The sequence below is a fragment of the Fistularia commersonii genome, chromosome 7 (genome assembly GCF_037954325.1).
Source record: "Fistularia commersonii isolate RoL2024-O1a breed Wild chromosome 7, RoL_Fcom_v1.0, whole genome shotgun sequence".
Classification (NCBI taxonomy): Eukaryota; Metazoa; Chordata; class Actinopteri; order Syngnathiformes; family Fistulariidae; genus Fistularia; species Fistularia commersonii.
Window position 1 is genome coordinate 629,784 of NC_141290.1, and position 22,389 is coordinate 652,172.

A 22,389-nucleotide genomic window follows, 5' to 3' on the forward strand; every position below is an offset into this window, starting at 1 on the left:
CCAGCAGGAAGTGGTGCTCTGCAGGAAGCGACCCTCCGCAGGACCTCCTTCTCCAGGAGGAAGCAGGTCGTGACGCAGGCTGGTAACCTTTGACCCCCATGACCATCCAGCTGCTTTTTCACTTCTCCAAACTGTTGCTTAAAATCAGCAGGGATGTTTTTTTGCAGCGTTAACGCTTCATCTCCGGTTGTCATGGGGATCGAATTGGAGTTTGCATAACATTTTCTTTTGTATATCCTATATATATATATATATATATATATATATATATGTGTATATATGTATAAAATATTTAAACCTTATTTTCTCAGGCCATTTTCCAGTGACCCCTCCTTCCATAATGTAGCACCATGTGATTCCATGGCGACGACCTACTGAACCAATCCTCTAGTGTGACCTTTTATATTGTATTAAATAAATGTCCAAACTGTAGGAGATCGTTTTAATTCATATTCTAAAAAGGTATTTTATGGTGTAACCCAACCTTTTGTTGCCATGGTAACCAGTCACCCGCACCATATTTACGCAAGAACTGAAATGCTTGAGTAAATGTGTAATTCCAGTTGCGGCCACTAGGGGCAGCAGCGAGCCACCAGGAGCGGAGCTTCCTGCCCGAGCTGTCAATCACTTTTCACACTTCCTGCACAGGAGACGAGGCCGAGGCGGACGTTTGTGTTCCATGTTTCGTCTTTATTGTTCGGCATCGGTTACACAGAATGTTTAAGACTTTCCGTCACCACGACAACCCACGAGCTCTCCGCCGCTCTTCGCCCTCCAGACCTGCAAAACAGCCACCTTCCGTCCGGCCCCTGGACACTGGGCGCCCCACAAACACACACACACGCCAACACACACACACTCACACACACACACACACACACAAATATCCGGGCCTCGTCGGCCCAGTGAACAGTTATGTAAGCGGACACGAAAACACAAGCGACCACGCCGGGGGCGTTTAGGACGTCTCGAACATCTTCTTCCTGTCGGCCTTGTCCTCGATGTTCTTGCGCCAGTCGCCCACCGCCTCCGTCGGCTGGGAACGACAACACACACGGCGCTTTAGAAGACGCCTCCCGCAGGAACATCTAAGAAATATCGATCATCCTGCAAATGTGTCGGGAAAAACACCTCCAGTGTCCCGATAGCAGGGAAATAACCTTCTCACCTCCTCCTTGACCTCCTTCTTGACCTGCTTGAGGTTGGCCCTCAGGTCCATGTTGACGGTGTGCTTGGAGCCCAGCAGGGCCTTCAGCATGGCGTCGGCGGACATGCGGACCTTCTTCAGGGCCGGCTTCTTCACGCCTCTCAGATCCACCACCTTGATCCTCAGGTCCTCGATCTGCTCAGAAGAAGAGGAGGAGGTGTTAGTCTGCAGGAGCTCCTTCTGGAGTCTCTCCAGGTCACGGCTGGTTACCTCCTTGTCGGCCTTCTGAACTTTGGCCAAGGCGTCGTACCTCTCCTCATCGATCTTATCGATGGCGGCATTCAGCTTCCTGCATGTTTCCTGACACACACACACACACACACACACACACACGCACAGACACACACCTGTTAGTTTGTCTTCACTGAGATGAGAAGCCTCTCTTCTGACTGGGCTAACGCCGGGGCTAACGCCGCCTCTAGCTAGTTAGCTTAGCATAATCAATGAGAGTAAACGGTGCCTCTTGGCCAGCCTCGGTCACGCATTCACTCAGCCAATCGCAGCGGCCACCGGGCTGAGGGGCGGGGTTTATCCCACACAGTCAGCTGTCAATCAGCGACATCGACACGTCAGTTCTTAATCGATAATTAAAAACAGCCATCCGGGTGTGATGGCGGCGGAAGTGGGCGGAGCTTCTCACCATGAGGGCGGCCTGGTCGCCGTTCAGGTCGGGAGGGGGGCAGTGCTCGGCCATGTAGGCCTCCTTGGTGGCGACATTGTCCTTCTTCTCCTGCTCGATCCAGGTGAGGGCGATCTGCAGGATCAGGCTCTGCGGGAGGCGGCGGGAAGTGACAGGAAGTGAGGCGAAGCGACAGGAAGTGACGTCACGGACGCCGGCGGCTTTTACGGGTCCCGGCGAGGGGTCTCACCTTGAGGTGGTGTCTGCGGCTCGACGTCAACTTTTTCCTGTCGGGACGCAAAGACGGATGGATCAGGGAAAATCGACCCCTCGGGGTCGGAGGTCTGGAACGCTAACGTTAAGCGCCTTCGGAAGGAGCCTCAGTTTTAACAAAGCAAACATGAGCAACATAGCATATATACTTGGACGGATTTGTGAATAATGAAATCTTTTTTTGTAATTTACGGTTGGTTTCACTCACTCCGACATGGTGGCGTAGTTCCGTGTCCCCGGCCTGCGGGATGAGACAGAAGGGGAGGGGGAGGGGGGGGTGAGGCTGTGACCTTTGACCTCCGCAGATGTCTGTCCATATGAGGGCGCCGCCAGCTTCTCTGAGATCAGCAGATATTTGAGCGGCAACGCGATCCGGGGCCGCAGCTGGCGGCCGGCGGCTAATCTGGGAGCGGAGCGCGGTGCGGCGGGCCGAGCCCGGGGTCGGGTTCGGGACCCGCCGCTTTTATTGCGGCGTTATCGCTTTTCAAAATGGCTTCCGCCCGCGTCGGGGATGAATCCAAGCATCCGGAAGAGGAGAAGGATCGGAAACATTACTATCGGAAAAGACCGTTTGAGTCCGACTCCCCTCCGGTCCGTTTAACCTCCCGTCTTCCTCACTCAAAGCGTCTCTACATCCCATAATCTCGTCGCTCCGGGTCGGTCCGGGTTTTCTCATTTGCGTCCTGCTCTGTGGAAGAAAAGGATGAAGAGCGGCGGCGGCGGCGGCGGCGGCGGCCTATCCGAGGAGAAAGCTGGGATTAAATAATCCCCTCAGATGCCACTTGAAGGGATTAAATTTGAGGCTTAATTGTCTGATTCCTGCAGATCTGAGGGGGGTTTAAGGGTTTCTCACCTCCAGATCTATTCCCGGCGCCGGCGAGGGAAAGCAAAAATGCGGGGCGTGTTCCTGGTGCGGCGGGGGGTTAAAGGTCGCCCTTTAATCCCCTCTTTGAGGAGCATTTTGAGGTGTTTTTTTTCTTCCCTCTCCCTGTTAAGTCTGCTGATGCCAGAGAGGCTGGAAAAGCCGGAGTGTTTTCTCACCTTCTGAGCGGAGGATGACCAAGACGAAGAAGCGGGAGCTGCGGGACGAGGAGGAGACGCTGCCAAAGCCGAGCGGCGGTCCGAGAAAAATGAAATAGGGTATATATGGTGGCGGCGGACGCCTTTGCAAATTGCACACTTCCTCTTTATGGAAGTGATTCCCAGTCAGACCAATGGAGCGGCGAGCCTGAAATACACCGACCCCCCCCACACACACACACACACACCCCCGCTCCACTCCCCTCCCCCTGCACCCCGACATGTGGCTGCCACTGGACCGAAAACACCGCAAACTGGGGGCACAAGGGCGGATTTTACCCTCATTTGCAGGCAAAGGTTCATCATCGGTGCCTAGTTTTGGTTGTAGTTTGTGTGAAATAAAACAGAAATGCTGCTGGTTTTATTTGTGCCGCTGATTTTCTGCTGGTCTTTCGCTTTTCACTTTTTACTGCAGGGGTTTAATCTGGAAATACTGTAATGGTTTTAAAAGTCGGGCAAACAGAAACTTATCTTAACTTCTAAATTATTCTATTCTATCTTACCTGAGGCTATCAGACTTTTTAATTCCTCTTCCTTCGGCCGAAGGGAATATTCAAATCTTTGTACTTTTTAAAGACCTTAAAACACTTTATAGCCTTGACTTTGACACTTTATGGTTTTATTTGTATTTCTTATTCTCCCTCCTTCCTACTATTATTTATTATTGTTATGTTTTACTTGAAACTCTGGCACAACAATTTCCTTTGGGATAAATAAAGTTGTTCTTATTCTTTAACTTTATTTTACTGATATTCTTATCATTTCCTGTTTCGGCTCATTTCATTTGTCATTTTCAAGTTCTATTTGAAACTAATTCCTGAATTGTGTTGTGATTTTCCTTAGTTTTTCTCTAAAATCCCTGAGCTGTGGCTCCTGAACTTCGGATAAATCTTTTTCTTTGTGGATCTGATGGAGCTCCGGAGTAGAACAACTGAAATTTACTTTACGCCGATTTCCAGACATCTCAACTTTGACACTAAATTAAGGCTGTTCTTTTATTAAATTATTTTCTCTTAGGCTTCAGAGAAATTTGGAGCAAATGAACTGGCATTTAAAGTTGTGTTTCTCCATTTTGAAAGGTCTGTAAGGTTGCGGCCCTGCTTCCGTCCACCAGGAGGAGCCCCAGACAAAGACCTCCTGAGTCTGGAGGATCTTCAGGGGCGTCTAAGCTACGCTGAACTTTTGACGGGAAAAACAAAGAGCACCATTAGTATGTCATTATTTGAAAATGATTTATTTCTAATCGTAAACCTCTTTCTGTTTGTACATTTTGAGCGGCAGTTTGTCTCCGACCTTTTCAAAATGTGTGCTGGAAGGCGTCTCCGGGCGTCGCCTTCGTCTTCCTGGCCGGGCGTTTAGGACGTCTCGAACATCTTCTTCCTGTCGGCCTTGTCCTCGATGTTCTTGCGCCAGTCGCCCACCGCCTCCGTCGGCTGGGAAAACACAGACCGGCGAGATGTCGGGGTTTCCCATGAAACCCAGGGAGAAGCAGGAAGAAAAAGTCAAAATGACCATATGAATAGTCAATTAATAAAACAATTTCAATAGATCATTTTAACATCAAACTTGACACGCATATTTAATAGACAACCAAAAATAAAGCCAATTAAAAAACGAATAATCAGAAATAAATGAATGGGAAATTTTTAATTTGCACAAATAATTCAAAGCCCGGAAAGACAGGAAACCTGAGGAGTGAAGGCCCCCCCCCCCCCTCCGGCCTCACCTCCTCCTTGACCTCCTTCTTGACCTGCTTCAGGTTGGCCCTCAGGTCCATGTTCACCTTGTGCTTCCCACCCAGCAGCGCCTGCAACATGGCGTCCGCCGACATGCGGACCTTCTTCAGCGCCGGCTTCTTCACGCCGGCGAGCTCCACCACCTTCAGCTTCAGGTCGTCGATCTGACGGGACGGAAGATCGGAGCTCATTAGAGATGCACCTCGGAGAGTTTGTAGCGCCGCCTCGGATCGGATGTCTGGCCAGATCAGCCGGGGAACTAAAAACCGAAAAAAGGAAAGTTAAATGGTTCATGGCAACTCTTAACAGATTGTCTTGAGACGGGACGTTCCTGAGCATGTCTTGAAACCATCAGAAGAGTCCTTAGATCATAAGTGAATTACTTACTTTAATTCAAAGTGAAGGTAGTCCACACCTTTGCCTGTACACCTCGGCAACATTTTGAGATTTCGTTTAAAAATTGACATAAATTTGGCTAAATACAGCAGGGCGTCATCTGCATAGAGCTGCACGTTCAGGTATGATTCCGGTTCATCGTGTCGGCCTCCACAAGAACGTCTGCGACAAACTTGTATTCCGTACTTGGTTTTCCCGCCTCCTCACCTCGATGTCGGCCTTCTGCACTTTGGCCACGATGTCGTATCGCGCCTCATCAATCTTGTCGATGGCGGCGTGAATCTTCTTGCAGATTTCCTGTTGTTCATGAACAAGAAAAAAATAAATACAATTTCTACTTTTGAAACCGTTTGGTTGGGTTTTTTTTCTTTCTGTTTGTTCCATGAAATAAATCCTAACACCTGTGGTTTTCAACTCCCATGAAAAACAGATTGGCTCTTAAGATTGGTGGAGAAATCACAAAAGTGCTACAACAAGGGTTCCCCACATCTTCACATGCTTTGCTTTATCTGCTGGTCGCCTCCTACATGAACTTCCCCACACCGGATATTAATCAGTATCTGGGATGGGTGGAGTTCAGTGGACTGTGTGACATTTTAGCTCCACAGAACTTCCATATCAAAGCAGATAAAACCCCACTTTCACAGGAAGGTGTGCGTCTCAAACAGGTGTAGACTGCGCCTCACCATGAGGGCGGCCTGATCTCCAACCAGGTTGGGTCTCGGGCAGTTTTCTGCCATGTACGCCTCTTTGGCAACCACAATGTCCTTCTTCTCCTGCTCGATCAAGGTGGCGGCAATCTGAAGCATCAAGCTCTGCGGGGAGATTAAAAAGTAAATAGATGTTCGACGCCCGCCAGCGAACCAGTGAGCCACGTCAGAGGAAACACCACTTACCTTCAGATGATGCCGGCGACTTGATGTCATTTTCTTCACGCTGCCAGGAAACAATAGTGATTATTATTGGAAAACTTCCAACTCGCTGTCTGGAAGTTTGATGCTCGGCCAGAGGCTGGTTTACAAATCTTAGATTGGGAATAAATACAGAAATTCGAGTATATAATCTCCTTTAACGGAACTTTGGGGATTAAAACAAACTCAGATGGTTATTTTTCTTGACTGACGTAACTCCTGAGGTTTAACTCGAAGTTTTCTCCTCTTTTTTTTACATTCTCGCTTATTTTTAATCAAAAATGACACTTTCTCCATATTTTAAAGTAAAACATAAGAGGGTTCTAGCACCAGTTCCCAGCAGTAGCCGGACAAGAGGCTGCCAATCATCCGATCATTGACGATCAGGCATTTTAGAGCCGTCGATCAAGCTGTTACTGTTTCTGGCCTGTGGGAGGAAGATGGAGAACCTTGAAAGAACCCAACTGACGGGAGAACCCTACCGACCCTTCTTGCTAACAACGCTAATCACATGTAATCATTAAATATATCAATATATATTACTGTCAGATGTATATCTATAAGCGATCAGCCAGGACGGTGAAGATGATTGTAGGATCTACTCACTCAGACATGCTTTCTCTTGGTGTCGTTCACAACCTGTTCAGAGGCAAAGAACGCGGTCAGAACTGGACGCGTCCTCGTCGATCGGCGACCTTTGACCTCCGGGGGGGGAAACACGACCTTTTTTATTACAGCGGCGAAGCGGCTGCTGCGCCCACAAAACAGCTAATTCTGGCATGTGACGCGCCCGGGCCCTCCGCCCCGGCAGTTGGCCCTTCCGGTCGGAATCCGGCGAGTCCGAGGCGCGAGCTGGAACCCAAAGCGGCGGCGACGGGCAAATGTGGCGCCGAGCACGAAGTGACGGCCGTTAACACCCGGTCGGGGCTGACGTGAACCCCCGCCCTCCAGAAACAGCTCCTCACAACTCCATCACAATGCAAAGAATTGGAGCCTATAAACCCTGAAATAAAACTTGCGCTTCTAAAAACGCCTTCTTTCCAGACGATAAGCGGGCCAGAACGATTAAAAAACATCCCGATAAAAGTTTGCGTCTTTATGTCTCGTACGTGCGAATCTTCGGTCAAACCTCGTCGTCTCCACACGACCACAAGCTCTTGGAGAAGTTTGATTCCAACCGCAGGGAAAAGACCTCTTTTAATGGACTTCTGCTGATGAACCAGCAAGAAAATACTATTAACTTGAGACAAATGAGGATAAAATAAGCATAAATTAATATTAAAACAACATATGAAGCTGACCGTCTGATTTCCCCTGTGTGAAACGATCAAGATTTAAACATCCGGATACAAAAAGGACAAAAACCGAAACGCAAACCTCCTCCGTCACGGCGGGGGTCAAAGGTCACGCCTGGAAAACAGATAGAAGCCCGGAAGGAAAGCAAAGTTTTCACCTGCGATGGAGAAGCTGCCGAGTGTGGGCCGGACGGCTGCCAGTGCGGAGATGTTAGCGGAGGAGCAGCAGCAGCAGAAGAAGAAGAAGAAGACTCCAGGGTGGAGGGGAGGGGCGGAGGAGGTGGAGGGGCGACAACGGCAGAGAATGAAAAAGGTGTGAAGCGTCTGCTCAGCAGAAAACACACCTCTTTATGGAAGCCGAGACACAAGAGGCCAATCGCTTCCCGGGTTCCAGAAATACAGAGGAGGCGCCGAGGGGGGAACCGGGTTCTCCGGGCCGTTGCGGAACCCAGAGGAGGTTCTCCTCCACGCCGCATCCAGATCCTGATTTAAAGTCGGGCCGACCGAAGCCCCGAGCGGGAGGAGGCTCCGCCGTGCAAGCCTCCGATTTATACTTTGTTTTGCTGAATTTGTGGATTTTTTTTTGTATATTTCTAGATTTAATTATGCTATTTTTTTGCCCTTTTCTTTTTTTTTTCCCCTCAAAGTAACTACAGATAGTACATGCGTGTGTGACCGAACGTACAGGACTGTCTCAGAAAATTAGCATATTGTGATAAAGTTCTTTATCTTCTGTAATGCAATTAAAAAAACAAAAATGACTTGTTCTAATATTTTGAGATAGGATTTTTGAGTTTTCTTAAGCTGTAAGTCATAATCAGCAATATTAAAATGATAACAGGGTTGCAATATTTCAGTTGATTTGTAATAAATCCAGAATGTATGACATTTTTCTTTTTTAAATTGCATTACAGAAGATAAAGAACTTTATCACAATATTTCATAATCCCAGACTTTTTAATTCCTCTTCCTTCAGCCGCAGGGAATCTTCAAATCTTTGCACTTAAGACCTTAAAACACTTTATAGCCTTGACTTTGACACTTTATAGTTTTATTTGCATTTCTTATCCTCCCCCCTTTTTTTAACCGTTTTTCACAATTTCGTACTATTACTTATTATTGTTATGTTTTACTTGAAACTCTGGCACAGCAATTTCCTTCAGGATAAATAAAGTTGTTCTTATTCTAATTTTCGGAGACAGTCCTGTACTAACAAGAGAAGACGAAAAGTGTTTTCTCACCGCCTGCTGATCTTCCCGGTTCTGGTGGAGAACTTTGGTCTGGATGTAAATGTGCAGCGTCCAGAGGACCGGAGATCCAGGCGACCCGGAGGACGATAAGAGCGGCGAGGAGTCGGGAGAAGCTCGCTGCTGCTCCCCTCTGGTCCAGCAGGAGAAGAGCACTGTGATGGGCGGCCAGGAACCTGAGGGACAAAGCTGTTGGAGATGTAACGGAGGCCCGGAGGGGCCAGAAGATTGGAGGTTCTCACCTCTTACCGCTGTTTCATCTCCCCTGACTGGGAGTCGGGAAGAAAAATGAAAGTTTGAGAAGAATTTTGCATTTATTTGGGAGGAAACATCCATCGGATTTAAGACTGAGGATGTTAAGGAGATGATCTACACCAGGGGTCGGCAACCCGCGGCTCTTCCATCTTTACACTGCGGCGCCGAGCGGCTCGGGAAAATAAATGATAAATATTTAATTGAAGTGTATTTCATTTGTGTTCATTCCTTTTTTTAACTTTTAGTTCTAAGTTGGGAGAATATTGTGATCTTGAAATATTAAATAAAATGATATTTATTATTTTTCGCCGCACAAAATAACGTCACACTGGCGGAAGCCGGTATACCCGCCAGCCGGTAAAGTCCCGATTTACAGATGCTGTGCGCAGAAGTTCAGGAGCAGAAGTCCCATAAACCAGGTAAAATAGATATTATGAAGATATTTTGGAAATAATTATTCTTTATGATTTACTGACACAGTGATTTTTTCCCAATTTATTTTTAAAAATCAGGTCAAGGCTCCGCTACACGCTCTGAAAGCCCAAAGCTCAAAATGAGTTCATTACATAAATAAAATGTAATTTTCTCCGTAATACTTTGTGAATTTCAGAAGCAACACACGACACACTTGTTTATACAAAGTGTAAAGGTAATAAAAAGCAATATATACAGTGGTACCTTTAGTTTAGAGGTCAAAAAGTAATTGCGGCTCCCAGTGTTTTCTTTTCCGAGGAAAGCGGGTCCAAATGTCTCTCTGGGTGTTACGGGCTGCCGACCCCTGGGCTGGACAGACAGAAAACATTGCATTTAAAGTGTTTTGGGGTTCTGGTCTACATGGGTCTTTGTAAACTCGCGAACAAGGCCAGAAGGAGAAACTCCAAGAAACGCAGGGCGACAGACTTTCGTTATTCCAAAGACAATTTAATGGCGGCAGTTGGTGTGTTTTAGGGGTGAAGAGGGAAGATGAAGGAGGGGACAGGAAGGGAAAGTCTCTAGGACGTCTCGAACATCTTCTTCCTGTCCGCTTTGTCCTCCACGTTCTTACGCCAGTCACCCACCGCCTCTGTGGCCTATGGACACACACACACACACACACACACACACACAGACGGGTGAGGCAGGTCCCGGCGTTGGCGGCAGGCTCTGACGGGTTCCGCACGCCGCTCACCTCCTCCTTGACCTCCTTCTTGACCTGCTTGAGGTTGGCCCTCAGGTCCATGTTGACGGTGTGCTTGGAGCCCAGCAGGGCCTTCAGCATGGCGTCGGCGGACATGCGGACCTTCTTCAGGGCCGGCTTCTTCACGCCGGCGAGCTCCACCACCTTCAGCTTCAGGTCGTCGATCTGAGCCACGGCGACACAAAGTCATCAGTGTTGGACAAAAGAAAACAAACAAGTACAAAGCTACTAGCAGCACCTTCTGCTCGCTCTCAGCGATCTCAGGCAAAACTGTTCTCGGTTCTACTACCTCAGTGGTGGAACAAACTTCCGGAAGCAACAAGACTAGCATCATCTCTCTCAACCTTCAAGAAACAGGTAAAAACGTTTCTCTTTCAGGACTATTTACTGCGCTGATGCCCCAGATCAGGTTAGGCAGCAAGTTAGGCTATGCAGTGTGTGTGTGTGTGTGTGTGTGTGTATGTTTTTGTCTTAAAAAAAAACAAAAACAAAAACAAAACTAACCCCAGCTTACTGTTTGTATATTTTCTGTGCATCTTGTATTTGCAAGTGTTATTTGCAGTCCTTATGTCCTCTATTGTAAGTCGCTTTGGATAACAGCGTCTGCCAAATGTAATGTAAAAGTGGACAGAAATTGCTGATTAAATAATTTCAACCTCATTTCATAATTTTAGTTTTTAATTACCTCGTTTATTATTCTAGAAAAAGAGAGACATTTTGTTTTGTCAGGAAAAAAATGTAACTTTAGCAGAAAAATTCTGTCAACTATTCCAGTGATTATCTACATTACAAGCCTTTATCTCAACACCTGCGTATTATTTTTAATTCAATAAATCTCAATAAGTCCTTTTTTCATCTGGACTTTCCCTGTCGTCACAAAGCTGCTGTCCGATTCCTCTTTCAGCTGCAGGTCTCGTCGGGACGCACCTCCTTGTTGGTCTTGACCACCTTGGCCTCGGCGTCGTAGCGATCCTCGTCGATCTTGTCCAGCGCCTGGTGGAGCTTCTTGCAAATCTCCTGCGGGGGAAAGAGAACGGTTTGAGGTTTCATCTGGACGAGGCCTCCCGGCTTCCTCGCCTCCGTCTCCGGCTCTCACCATGAGGGCCGCCTGGTCGTTGCTCAGGTCGGGCGCAGGGCATTTCTCCGCCATGTACACCTCCTTGGCGGCGGCGATGTCGGCGGCCTCCTGCTCCAGCCAGCTGGCGGCGATCTGCAGCATCAGACTCTGCAGGACGAGCAGACGTCCGCTGTTAGAAACTGTCACCTCCGTTTGATTATTTTGTCATGAGGGCAGATATTGAGAAGACTTCCTGAAGCATATTCTACCATTCTAATTTCTCCTGTTTGCGAGGTAATTTGATCCAAATTTTTCCGATTTTTTTACTGTATTTTTCTACCGTACTGATGATTTAGCACTTTCTTTCAGGAATACTTGTCACGGAGTTCAGGAGAAATAAGCGACAGATAACTGAGCTGGTACCTTGAGGTGATGCCTGCGGCTCGAGTTCATCTTCTTTCCCCTTTGGACACATAAACAAATAGACTGATAAATAAAACTGCGGATCTGATGTTGGACACATTTTATTACCCAAAAATGATAGTTTCATGTGTTTGATTTCGATATTTCAGATGAAAACTCCTCACTTACTCAGACATGGTGACTTCCTGTAAGACTCTGTCAACAAGAACAGAAAACAGCTTACAAGCATATTTTCATCCCGTGCACTTGACGGGTGCAAATTAAAACAAAAGGGAGAAAATGACAAGAAAATTAAAATAAAATAGCGGCAGTCACTGATATTATTATGTATTCTGCTGTGATGAAAGTGTTGTTCATTTTCTCTATAAATACTCCTGAGCTAAGTTCCAGAGTGGAGGAAGAGGAGATTCTTCACCGTGAAACAGGACCTGACCTTTGACCCCCTGGAATCCCTGGCCTGCAGGGTATTTTCAGAAGGATAAAATATTTTTAGTAATTGATTTACTTACACCTTACTTGCTTTTCTGCCCCTAAAAGAGTTTGTATACATTTGTGCAAAAACAAATAGTTGAGGGGATTTAACAATTAAACTATAATGACGACCATCATGTCAGAAGTTACTCATCTTTTAAATATCTATATATTTTGTACTGTTTGTCTGATGAAATATTTATTTTATGGTAGGTTTAAATCAACAATCTTTATTCATTGAGTATCAATACTGACCCCACCACAAGTTCAGTCATTCTGTATTTTATTCTTTATTCTTGGTTTAGGGTTCAGGTTAGGAGGCCCCAGAGCCCCCCTATGTCAGCAGGACCAGCGCTAAAGTGGTAAGTGCTAATCCTGGTCTGGGGTCAAAGGTTGGGGGGTCACAGTGAGGAGCCCCTTAAAAACAGGAGGCGTGACGAAGCCACGCGAGGGTTTAAACAGATTTAATCTTTGCTCAATCATCTGTAACGTCCAGCTTTGAGGAAACGTTCTTGATTTTAGAATCGGGAAGTTGACGGTGTTTTGGTAGCATCTCTGATTATGTAGCATTCTCTCTGCCTGAGGTCAAAGGTCAGCTCTGGCCTCCATGACAGCAGAGCGTCAGATCCACCAGCAGCCCAATGACACGCAGAAGATTTATACATTTGATATTCTGCTAAATACTTCTACTGAGACCATCTCTGGAGGACGTGTTCACTTTTTTTTTATTGAGCTAAACATTCGGGAAGTTTCTTTTTAAGCGTTACATCTGCATTTAATCAAAAGCATTTTAAGATGAAATCAAACACCAGAAAAGTGAAGAACCCTTTCCAATTAATATCACTCTGAGTTCCTCCAGCCATTTAAGATTAAGATTGTTTACGAAATCATTTTAAATAATTTGGTCCAGAATTTCACTTGCACTTTTTAAGATTCTAAAAATCTGCATGGATTTTTACTAATTGTGAACAAAAGTCCTGAAAACGCCCAGACACTATTTTAGTAATCACCTTAAAATGAGCAAAATTTCCTTGAGAAAAATGTACTCGAAGTGGTGAGAAATATTTTGATGTTTTCAGCTCCACATTATCCTTTAAAAGTCGACCGATTTTAAGTGATTCGCATGACTTTCTTGAAAGTAAAATCTATAGCCTGCCGTTTCGCGTCACGGTTAGAAACATCCGGAAAGATAGACGGACTTTCTCACCAACAGTGGCGATGAAGAGGCAGCAGGCCAGATGAAGGCAGGACGTCTGAGGGTGCAGGACGCACTGAGCAGGGGTATATATGGGTTTGGGGGCTCCTCTTTATGGCCACGAATGAGTCCTGAGACTTTTCACTCCCCCACTTCTCAGGCCAATGAGTGCCTGAAATACCTCTGCCCTTTGACCTCTGGTCTCCTGAAACCTCCGTGTCTCCAGCCCTGGTCAGCAGTCGTCCAGGGGACGCCAGCCGGACGGGATTCGACTCAAACAGGTTTCGTTCGGAGAGGCTTAACTGGAGGGTAAAAACACAAAACAAAACGTCACTGAATTAAAAGTGAAGAAATCAAACCAAACCTACATGCATTTGGACAAAAAAACAAAACAAAACAGAAACTAACTCACTTTTCAATTAAGTGTTTGGAAACTAACCAACAAAACAGAGATAGTTATGAGTCAAAAAACATCAGAGAAAAAACATTTAACTAAGAATAATTCTGAAACAGGACTTCAAAAAGTGAAAGTGACAAACTGTGTTAAAGATAACGCAGTGAGACAGTTTGACTAACTTGTCTAACTAGCCTGCAGGAAACATTGAGCAACGAGTCAGAAAGACACAAAATGAACAATGAAATGAAAGTGGACTAAGACTGGCTTCCATGGGACACTTTTGATTATAAACAAAAATACAACGATTCGCTGACATTAAAAGATTAAACCATAACAACTTGAATAGTAGTTACTAAAGCAGTGTTTCCCAACCGCTGTGCCGTCAAAGATCATCAGGTGTGCCGTGGAAAAATACCCACTTTCACCTGATTGAGCCAAAAACTCTTTATTCAATGCAAATAATGTGTCTTGGTATGTCCATCTAAGCGGGCAGCCGAGTTTTATGCATGAAAATGCTTCCAAGGACCGGTCAGACGCGCAGGGGTTCAAATAATAACAGGTTTCGTCAGTTCACAGTATTTAATGTGAATACAACGATTACACTTTATATTATACGATTGCAATAATATAGATTTACCATCATGTAGAGTCAGTGGGAGCCCTGGGCTTGTTTCTCCGCTACTAGATGCTCCCATCTGGGAGCCCACAGGGCTTTTGCACAACAACAGACCCGTAACTTAGGGAGGTTTCTTTATATTTTCTTTTAAATGCAGCTTTCTTTATGCTGGCAATCTGCGACGCTCCTGTGGTCTCGTCATTTGCTTGTTTCTTCCCGAAAACCTCTCCGGCGACTTCTGTTTCTGCCTCATTTCTCTCAAGGGCTGGCTTGTGGTAGCTGATGTGTGAAATGGTGTGACGGAGTTACGTGCGGCAGAGAGGCGAAGGCGGAAACAAACATCCGGAGGGTCGAATGAAATCATTTGTATCAAGAAAGATTTTCTACCAGATGGCAACAGGTCGTGAATGAACCTGTATGTCTCCCTGCATCTGCTCAAACAGCAGTCATTAGTGATGCTTCGCCAGTGATGCGCCATGGATAAATATTTTATAAGAAAAAGTACTCAATCAGGACCCTCTGGTCTGAAGAACATTCTGACCCAGATGAAGGCCCAGGTATGAGTCGTAGTCAGAAGAAAGTAAAAAAAGGTGAGCGCAAGAGACTACAGTGAAAGTGATTGTGTTTCCTCAGTTCCTGCAAGAACTTTGTGTTCAACCAAACAGGGCGATTTTTCATTGAGACAACAGTTTCATTGTATTTCTTTAAAATCTTTGACATATATATTTGCTGGTGTGCCGTGTGATTTTTCTCATGTAAAATATGCGCCGCGGCTCAGAAAAAGGTTGGGAAACACTATCCTGCTATGCTAAGGCTTTGCCCACTGTGCTAACTATGATGTAACTAGCATTGCTGGGTAGCCACGATACACAAAGTAAAACTCGGCTTAGCTAGTAGCTAACAGGTTGAGAGACACAAGCCAATACACTTAACGGGGCTAAAAAAGCAATGATAAAAAAAGTTAGCTAGCTTAGCAGATTTTTAGCCAAGCTAGCTAAGCTAAAAATCCGTCAGACACAAATAACACACGTGTTTGCTTGGAAACCATGATGGACCGAGAAAAACTGAGCTAATTACACGAAACTTAGCTAGCTATGCTAACGCCATTGTACACTGAACACAACTTAGCAAGGCACGAGCTAACCTTTAGCTAGCAGTGCTAGGAGGCAATGGATGAAATTTTGCTAACTTCTACCTTTGCGATGAAGCTCGTGTGCATTAAAAAGAACTTAACCGGCTTTGTGGTAAAACTTCATGTGGATAATTTGATGTGAAGCCGCCGAAACCAGAGGTGTTTCAGGAGTGCATTGTTGCGGCTACGGTAGCACAATTAGCTCGAAAATGTAGGATTAGCTCACAATATTAATCCCAGGTTTAAATTCATTGAGTATTTTTGGATATACTACAGCCTATTTGCCCATTTTTCGAATAAAAATCATACAAATATTGCTGATATTATCATTAGTGTCCCCACCGTGGGAAATATTTTTAATTACAATTAGCCGTCAACAACTACAGACCGAATAGCATCAGAATATTGAACGTCAATGTCCTATGTTAAATTAAGTTTTAAAAAAGGGTTTCTTAATAAGTGTTCCTCTGACTTTAATTACAGACATTATTCTCAAACAATTCAGTGATATTGAATGTCACAATAACCTTTCGGATAAATTACAAGTAAGTTTGAAATTCAATAGGTTGATGTTTAATCTTTGACAGACATTATTGGATTTTAACATTGAATAGCAACACATATACAAATGGTTAAAACAGCGAATAAGAAATTAGAATTGAAAATAAGAGCATCAAAATATTGTAGCGAGTCGCGAATGTTGGTGTTTATGTTGATGCTTGTTTTCTGTGTGATTTTGGGGTTGCTGGGAATTTTCTGGGTGTGGTTTGGGGTGCAAAGAATTCTGTATTTTATTATTTTAATCGTTTTTAATAGGGAATAGTTAGTTGTATTGCAAGCTGGAGTGGCGTGGCTGTGGCCAACACCCGGTTGTTTCCCTGACTAAAAATGCTACAATATAGATAATAATAACAACAATAATAATGATAAAGTAATACTATTAATCGTACCAGACTGTCGACCTGAGCGGTGGAGTCTCGGCCGCCTCCGTCAAAGCCACTGAAATCTCACAAAATAAGAATTTAAACAAGACAAAGAGAAAACAGAATATTGAATTAATAATTACGTGTTCTGAATTTCATTAAAAAGAAAAGTGAAGTAACCCACCTGTTGGAGTGAACGCTGTCAATCTTCCGTCAGAAATGCCACCACTCACATCATTTTAATTACTAAGTAGAATAAATAATGACCGAGAGAGAACTGGAAAAGAAAGAGTTGGGGGCTTTTTCTATGAAAATAAAATAATGATAATAAAATTAATTCCCCCGCCGGAAGCGGAGAGGCAGCAAAGCTCTCTGCTGCCCCCTAGCGGCCAGAGTGGGAACTGCAGTCTCCCTGTCTGCTGCAGGATCTTCTCGCTAATTCCGTCTCACTACAACTTTAATCGACGTCTGACTGAAAAGGAGGTTGAGTTTTCCCAATAATTATCTCAAATAAAGTTCCCTTTCGTCATTCTTAGTTGTAAGAATGATCACTTTATTCTTCAAATAAAATCTATTGAATCCTTTGATAATTACTTTTAATTTTGCTTGAATTGACCTGTGAGTGCAAGAGGATACCAAAACAGACGCAGCTGAAACTTACAGATTTAATGAAACAAGAGGTATTTCACTCCGACGAAAAATCCCATAAATCCCATAAAAAGTGACCCCAACCCAGAGGTGCCGCGGGGGGCCGGGCTTAGGAGGTCTCGAACATCTTCTTCCTGTCGGCCTTGTCCTCCACGTTCTTACGCCAGTCACCCACGGCCTCTGTGGCCTACAGACACACACACACACACACACACACACACACACACACACACACACACACACACACATAGATGAGTGAGGCAGGTCCCGGCGTTGGCGGCAGGCTCTGACGGCTTCTGTCAGCATGTCGCTTTGGATAAAAGCTTCTACAAAATAACTGTAATGTAATGTAATGTTATGTAATGCAATGGTTTCCGCACGCCGCTCACCTCCTCCTTGACCTCCTTCTTGACCTGCTTGAGGTTTGCCCTCAGGTCCATGTTGACGGTGTGTTTGGAGCCCAGCAGGGCCTTCAGCATGGCGTCGGCGGACATGCGGACCTTCTTCAGGGCCGGCTTCTTCACGCCGGCGAGGTCGATCACCTTGATCTTCAGGTCATCGATCTGCAGGCGCCGGCCATCAGTTTAGAAGATACGCCACAACAACACAACACAACACAACACAACACAACACAACACAACACAACACAACACAACACAACACAACACAACACAACACAACACTTGTTGCTGCTACAATACTGTCTCGTTGAAGTTCTCTGCAGTACTCACAGGTACTCCCTGTACTACGACTCATCTGTACTCTCAATACGCTTCACCTTGTAGATGAACAGATGGTCTCGTCACTGTCTCTTCTGCTTCTTAAATACATTTATATTAAGATTCATAATACTGGTTCTGTCCCTCTCCGAGGGAAACACAGAGAAGCCAAGAAGTACTTCAACACAGAGAGAAAAGTATTTCTCGGCAGGTGTGTTTGTGTGTGTGATGCACAAATGTTTCCTTTCTTATTTGTAAAATAGAAAACATGTGTACATATACTGTAATTTCCGGATGATAAGCCGCAACTTTTTTCGTGTAAACAACCATGCGGCTAATATGTGGACTTCTTGGGTGGGGGACGCTAACGAGCTTCACGCCGCTAAAACCTTTCTCCTCGTCACATCGGACCGATGAAATGACCGGGAAATTCTGAGTCCGTTCAACTCCGACACCGAAAAAGACGACTTTGACGGTTTTGGTGCGCAGGGGGAAGCCCGAGATAGCGATCGGCTAGCCGGTGAGGCTTATATTGAGGTGCGCTCAATATACATATATATGTACATATATATGTACATATATATACCATAACTTCCGGACTATAAGCTGCGACATTTTTCGCACGCTTTGAACACTGCAGCTGAAACCACGAAGCAGCTAATTTATGGAGTTGTTTGGTCTAACGAGCTTCACACCACCAAAACATTTATCCTCGTCACATCGGACCGATGGAATGAGCGTGAAATTCTGAGGCTGTTCGATTCCGACAGCGAAGAAGACGACTTGTGCGGTTTTCTTGCGCAGAAACAAGACCAAGATACACATCAGCTGGAGGAGGACAAAGCCGGGATAGAAAATGGATCATTTATATATTTATATATATATTTTTAAATTCTATTTCTAATTCTATATATTTATTGACACGTGCAGCCTCCATACGTACACAAACATTTAGTGAGTTATTTTTATTTATATTTTATTTATGTTTATTCATAGACAAGTGTGGCCTATTAATGTACACATATATTTATATAGTTATTTTTATTTTCATTATATTTTATTTATTTGTATTTATATCTTTATTTATATTTATTTATAGACACGTGCAGGCTACATATGTACACATATTTATATATTTATTTTAATCTTATTTATTTACTTCTAATTCTATTTTATTTTAGTTTTATTCATATTTTATTTATTTTTGCTTATATTTATTCATAGACAAGTGCGGCCTATATGTGTACACATATATTGATATAGTTATTCTTAGCCATTGCGGCTTATAATTAGATTCGGACAATAGTCCTGAAATGACAGTAGATGGTAATAATAATAGTAAGCACAGCTATATATAGATGGAAAAAGCAATGTAGGAAGTCAGACTAAGCGTCAAGTGCATTTTCAAAATGAAATAATAATTAAACACTAAAAAGAAGTCAAACATCATGGCGTCAGTTTGCCCTTTGACCCCTCGTGTTCTGACCAGAACGACCTTTGCCCCGTCACAGAACCGAGAGTTGTATTTGAATAAAAACGACGTACCTCCTTGTCCGTTTTGCCCATTTTGACCGTCAGGTCGTACCTCTCCTCGTCCACTTTGTCGATGAGAGCGTGGATCTTCCTGCAGGTTTCCTGGAGGAATCATGACATGACAAACAGAACCGCACCTGCATCCTCCCGCCAGGAACAAATAAAAAAATGAATAAAAATCACCATGAGGGCGGCTTGGTCCCCGGCCAGGGAGGGCGGCGGGCACTTCTCCGCCATGTAGTCAGCCTTTATCTTCACCAGGTCCTTCTTCTCCTGGATGATCCAGTTCTGGGCGATCTGGAGCATCAGGCTCTGCGGGCGGAGGACAGGAAGCGTCACCGGGAGGAAAAAGCAGCCGGCAGAGGGGTTGAGTCTATATTTTAGTTAATTTAAAAAAAAAACAAAGAATTCTTTTACTGTTCAATTGTAATTATTTTGAAAAAAAAACAATTTGTTCTTTTCTTTATTCTTTATAATCAAATCTGAGTTCTGGTTGCTTTTCCATGTGATTATCTCCCCCTGCCAGCAGAGGGCACCGCCGAGGCGTGAATCAACTGCCTGTAGGAACCGCAGGGGTTTACCCCTCCAGATCAATCAATCAATCAATCAATCAATCAATCAATCAATCAATCAATCAATCAATCAATGAGCAGAGGAGGCGGAGGTCGCACCTTGAGATGATGCCTGCGGCTCGCGGTCATTTTTTTACTGGAAACACAAAGTTTACATCGGAGTCAGCAAAGGTCAGAAGAGGTTGGATCAATCAATCAATCAATCAATCAATCAATCAATCAATCAATCTTTCATTTTCTTTTCTTCAACACTGACTGCTTGGTTCCACTCCTTTTTTGCTCTTTCTCTCTCTTTTCTCAACTCTTTCCCACCTCCCTCCCCTTCTTTCATCCTTCTTTCCTTCCTTCCTTTCACTCTTTGTTTTCTTCTTCTCTGCTCTTCCCTTCCCACCTTCTCCTTCCTTCCCTCTTTCCATTCTCTCATCCTTTCCTTCACTCTTCACTTAGTTCCTCTCTTCCTTCCTTCCTTCCCTATCTTGTCTGTCCTCCCTCTCTATCCTCCCTCCTTCCTTCTTCCCCCCTAAAACTGAAAAAGTGTAACGTCAGTGTAGATCTCAGATAACCCGTGGGCGATCAATAATGGTCCGTCACTCACTCGGACATCTTGGCGTCTTCTGGGCGTCTGGGCCTGCGGGAGGAGAGAGGATGAGGAGGAGGATGAAGAGCGGAGGATGAGAGGATGGAAGGTGATCGGCGCTCTAAGTTTAGGGGGTTCGCGTGTCGGCCCTGATTTCCCTTCCAGGTGTTTCCAGGGCCGAGTCTCCTTGAACCCCCTCCAGGCGGGAAACGCTGCGGCAGCACGTCTGTCTGCCAGCAGCAGCTGCGCCGCCGCCGGCTCACGAACGCCACGGACGCCACGACCAAAATAGCCGCCCGCCGGGTCGAACCCCATCTCTTTACGGCGGGGAATCAACACAGACCCAAGCAGAGGCTGAGACATAAACAGGGGACCTCACTGAGCATCAGGACCCTCCTGGGGGTCACACACACACACACACACACACACACACACACACACACACACACACACACACACACACACACACACACACACACACACACACACAAGCTTCTTTCTGTCGGCAGAAAAAAACATTAAAAAAAAAATTCAGCCCGAATGGACTTTGGGCTGAAAATGGGCTAAAAATGAGCTAAAAATATGCTTTTTCTTTAAATCTGTGTTTTTTTTTCTTTCCCTCAGCTGCAGTTTAACATCCTGGTCTTTGAGTCTTTGTTTACAGATAAACTCACGCCACGCTGTAAAAAAAAAAACTTTTTTTTTTTTCTTTCAATAAATAAAATGGCTTTTGTCATTTTACAAAACTCTATTGAAATGAGTGAGGAACTCAAAAAGAATCCCTTTTTTAAAAATATCTTTAATTTCCAAAACTATTGAAATGAGTGAAGAATGTTGTAAAAATATTATTTAAAAAAAAAAAAAAAACTTTCCAAAACTCTATGACTATTGTTCAAAAAGGATTAACTTTCCAAAGTCTTTGGAAAAACTATAAAAATAGCCCCTTTTAAGAAAAATGTCTTATCATCCAAAACTATGAAAACAAGGGAAGGATGCTGTGAAATGTGTCCTTTTTGAAAAAAGCCTTAAATTTCTCAAACTGTATGAAAATGAGTGAAAAGCGCCGTAAAATGATCCTCTTTTTTTGAAGAAACTCTGCTAGATTTTCAAAACTCTATGAAAATGACTGAGGAACACAACAAATATCCATTTTTTTTAAAGCCTGTTAATTTTCCATAATTAGACAAAAAACCAGAATGGTGCAGAAAATATCCTTTCCTTCAGTTTACTAACCAAAGCAATGGAAAATCAGTAAAGAATGCTGAAAAAAACAACATTTAAAAGAGTCTGTTAGCTTTCAAAACAATGGAAATCATAGAATTCTGTAAAAATATCCTCCTCTTTTTAGAAAAAAAATAAAAAGAAAGTCTGTTCACCGTCCAGAACTATGGAAATGAGTGGAAAATCCTCTCTTTTTAGAAAAAGTCTGTTCATCTTCCCCAAATCTATGGAAAGAGATATTATTCTCTTAGAGGTGTCCACGTCTGGATTAAAAACAGACACTATAAAAAGTGTGTTTTTTACAACATCGGGGGAAATATTTCTCCATCCTGGGAACCCCAAACGGGTCCGACCGCGACCCGAGGACGCCAGGCAGCGGGAAAGAGGAGGTCCGGCTGGAGGCCCGAGCCGCTCGGGTCTCCTCCACGGACTGGAGACATCTCCATCCATCATCTCCCCCGCCTCCGTTCCCCAAACCTCGCCAGAATCCAGATATTCACCCCCGGCATGCCTCGTTAGCGCCGGGTCGACGACCCCCGCACCTTCACACGTCCACAGCTGCTCCGAGCGAGACGGATCGCTTTCCACCGGACGTTCCCGAGGAAGAGGAGGACACTCACCTACTACTGCTGGAGGAGGAGGAGGAGGAGGAGGAGAGCGGCAGTGGCGAGCAGGGAGGCGCGGCGGCGAGTATATGAAGGCTCCGCCG

General features: G+C 44.7%; 4 protein-coding genes across 5 annotated transcripts; all 4 read right to left on the minus strand.

Annotated features, from left to right (window-relative positions):
- Nucleotides 1-669: 669 nt before the first annotated feature.
- Nucleotides 670-3,205, minus strand: LOC147232297 (troponin I, fast skeletal muscle-like). The gene is made up of 7 exons (XM_086149053.1): nt 3,141-3,205; nt 2,308-2,340; nt 2,077-2,113; nt 1,848-1,976; nt 1,418-1,507; nt 1,169-1,342; nt 670-1,036 (listed from the first exon to the last, which is right to left on the minus strand). The coding sequence occupies exons 2-7, from the start codon at nt 2,313-2,315 to the stop codon at nt 959-961; spliced, it is 516 nt and encodes a 171-aa protein (XP_086005179.1). The 5' UTR covers nt 2,316-2,340; nt 3,141-3,205; the 3' UTR covers nt 670-958.
- Nucleotides 2,307-7,788, minus strand: LOC147232298 (troponin I, fast skeletal muscle-like). Its single transcript, XM_086149051.1, has 8 exons — nt 7,676-7,788; nt 6,829-6,861; nt 6,208-6,247; nt 5,998-6,126; nt 5,519-5,608; nt 4,906-5,079; nt 3,141-4,612; nt 2,307-2,340 (listed from the first exon to the last, which is right to left on the minus strand). Exons 2-7 carry the CDS (start codon nt 6,834-6,836, stop codon nt 4,535-4,537), a joined length of 519 nt encoding a protein of 172 aa, XP_086005177.1. The 5' UTR covers nt 6,837-6,861; nt 7,676-7,788; the 3' UTR covers nt 2,307-2,340; nt 3,141-4,534.
- A 2,154-nt stretch (nt 7,789-9,942) lies between these two features.
- LOC147232299 (troponin I, fast skeletal muscle-like) lies at nt 9,943-16,910 on the minus strand. Of its 2 annotated transcripts, XM_086149050.1 has the most exons (9): nt 16,438-16,910; nt 13,524-13,644; nt 13,355-13,418; nt 11,845-11,871; nt 11,677-11,716; nt 11,293-11,421; nt 11,124-11,213; nt 10,188-10,361; nt 9,943-10,089 (listed from the first exon to the last, which is right to left on the minus strand). In XM_086149050.1, the coding sequence occupies exons 4-9, from the start codon at nt 11,850-11,852 to the stop codon at nt 10,012-10,014; spliced, it is 519 nt and encodes a 172-aa protein (XP_086005176.1). In that variant the 5' UTR covers nt 11,853-11,871; nt 13,355-13,418; nt 13,524-13,644; nt 16,438-16,910; the 3' UTR covers nt 9,943-10,011. The 2 variants fall into 2 exon arrangements, with proteins under 2 accessions (XP_086005176.1, XP_086005175.1); XM_086149049.1 differs by having other exon boundaries at nt 13,355-13,644.
- A 151-nt stretch (nt 16,911-17,061) lies between these two features.
- Nucleotides 17,062-22,389, minus strand: LOC147232300 (troponin I, fast skeletal muscle-like). Its single transcript, XM_086149054.1, has 7 exons — nt 22,301-22,389; nt 20,478-20,510; nt 19,982-20,018; nt 19,494-19,622; nt 19,323-19,412; nt 17,448-17,621; nt 17,062-17,245 (listed from the first exon to the last, which is right to left on the minus strand). Exons 2-7 carry the CDS (start codon nt 20,483-20,485, stop codon nt 17,168-17,170), a joined length of 516 nt encoding a protein of 171 aa, XP_086005180.1. The 5' UTR covers nt 20,486-20,510; nt 22,301-22,389; the 3' UTR covers nt 17,062-17,167.

Coding starts and splice junctions, on each gene's coding strand:
- LOC147232298 (XM_086149051.1), bottom strand. Junction 5,609..5,997: donor GAGATCAGGCCGCCCTCATG/GTGAGGCGCAGT, acceptor CATGAACAACAG/GAAATCTGCAAGAAGATTCA. Junction 4,613..4,905: donor AGAAGGAGGTCAAGGAGGAG/GTGAGGCCGGAG, acceptor GTGTTTTCCCAG/CCGACGGAGGCGGTGGGCGA.
- LOC147232300 (XM_086149054.1), bottom strand. Junction 19,413..19,493: donor GGGACCAAGCCGCCCTCATG/GTGATTTTTATT, acceptor TGATTCCTCCAG/GAAACCTGCAGGAAGATCCA. Junction 17,622..19,322: donor TGGGCAAAACGGACAAGGAG/GTACGTCGTTTT, acceptor CGGCGCCTGCAG/ATCGATGACCTGAAGATCAA.
- LOC147232299 (XM_086149050.1), bottom strand. Junction 11,214..11,292: donor ACGACCAGGCGGCCCTCATG/GTGAGAGCCGGA, acceptor TTTCCCCCGCAG/GAGATTTGCAAGAAGCTCCA. Junction 10,090..10,187: donor AGAAGGAGGTCAAGGAGGAG/GTGAGCGGCGTG, acceptor GTGTGTCCATAG/GCCACAGAGGCGGTGGGTGA.
- LOC147232297 (XM_086149053.1), bottom strand. Junction 1,977..2,076: donor GCCGCAGACACCACCTCAAG/GTGAGACCCCTC, acceptor CGCCTCCCGCAG/AGCCTGATCCTGCAGATCGC. Junction 1,508..1,847: donor GCGACCAGGCCGCCCTCATG/GTGAGAAGCTCC, acceptor TGTGTGTGTCAG/GAAACATGCAGGAAGCTGAA.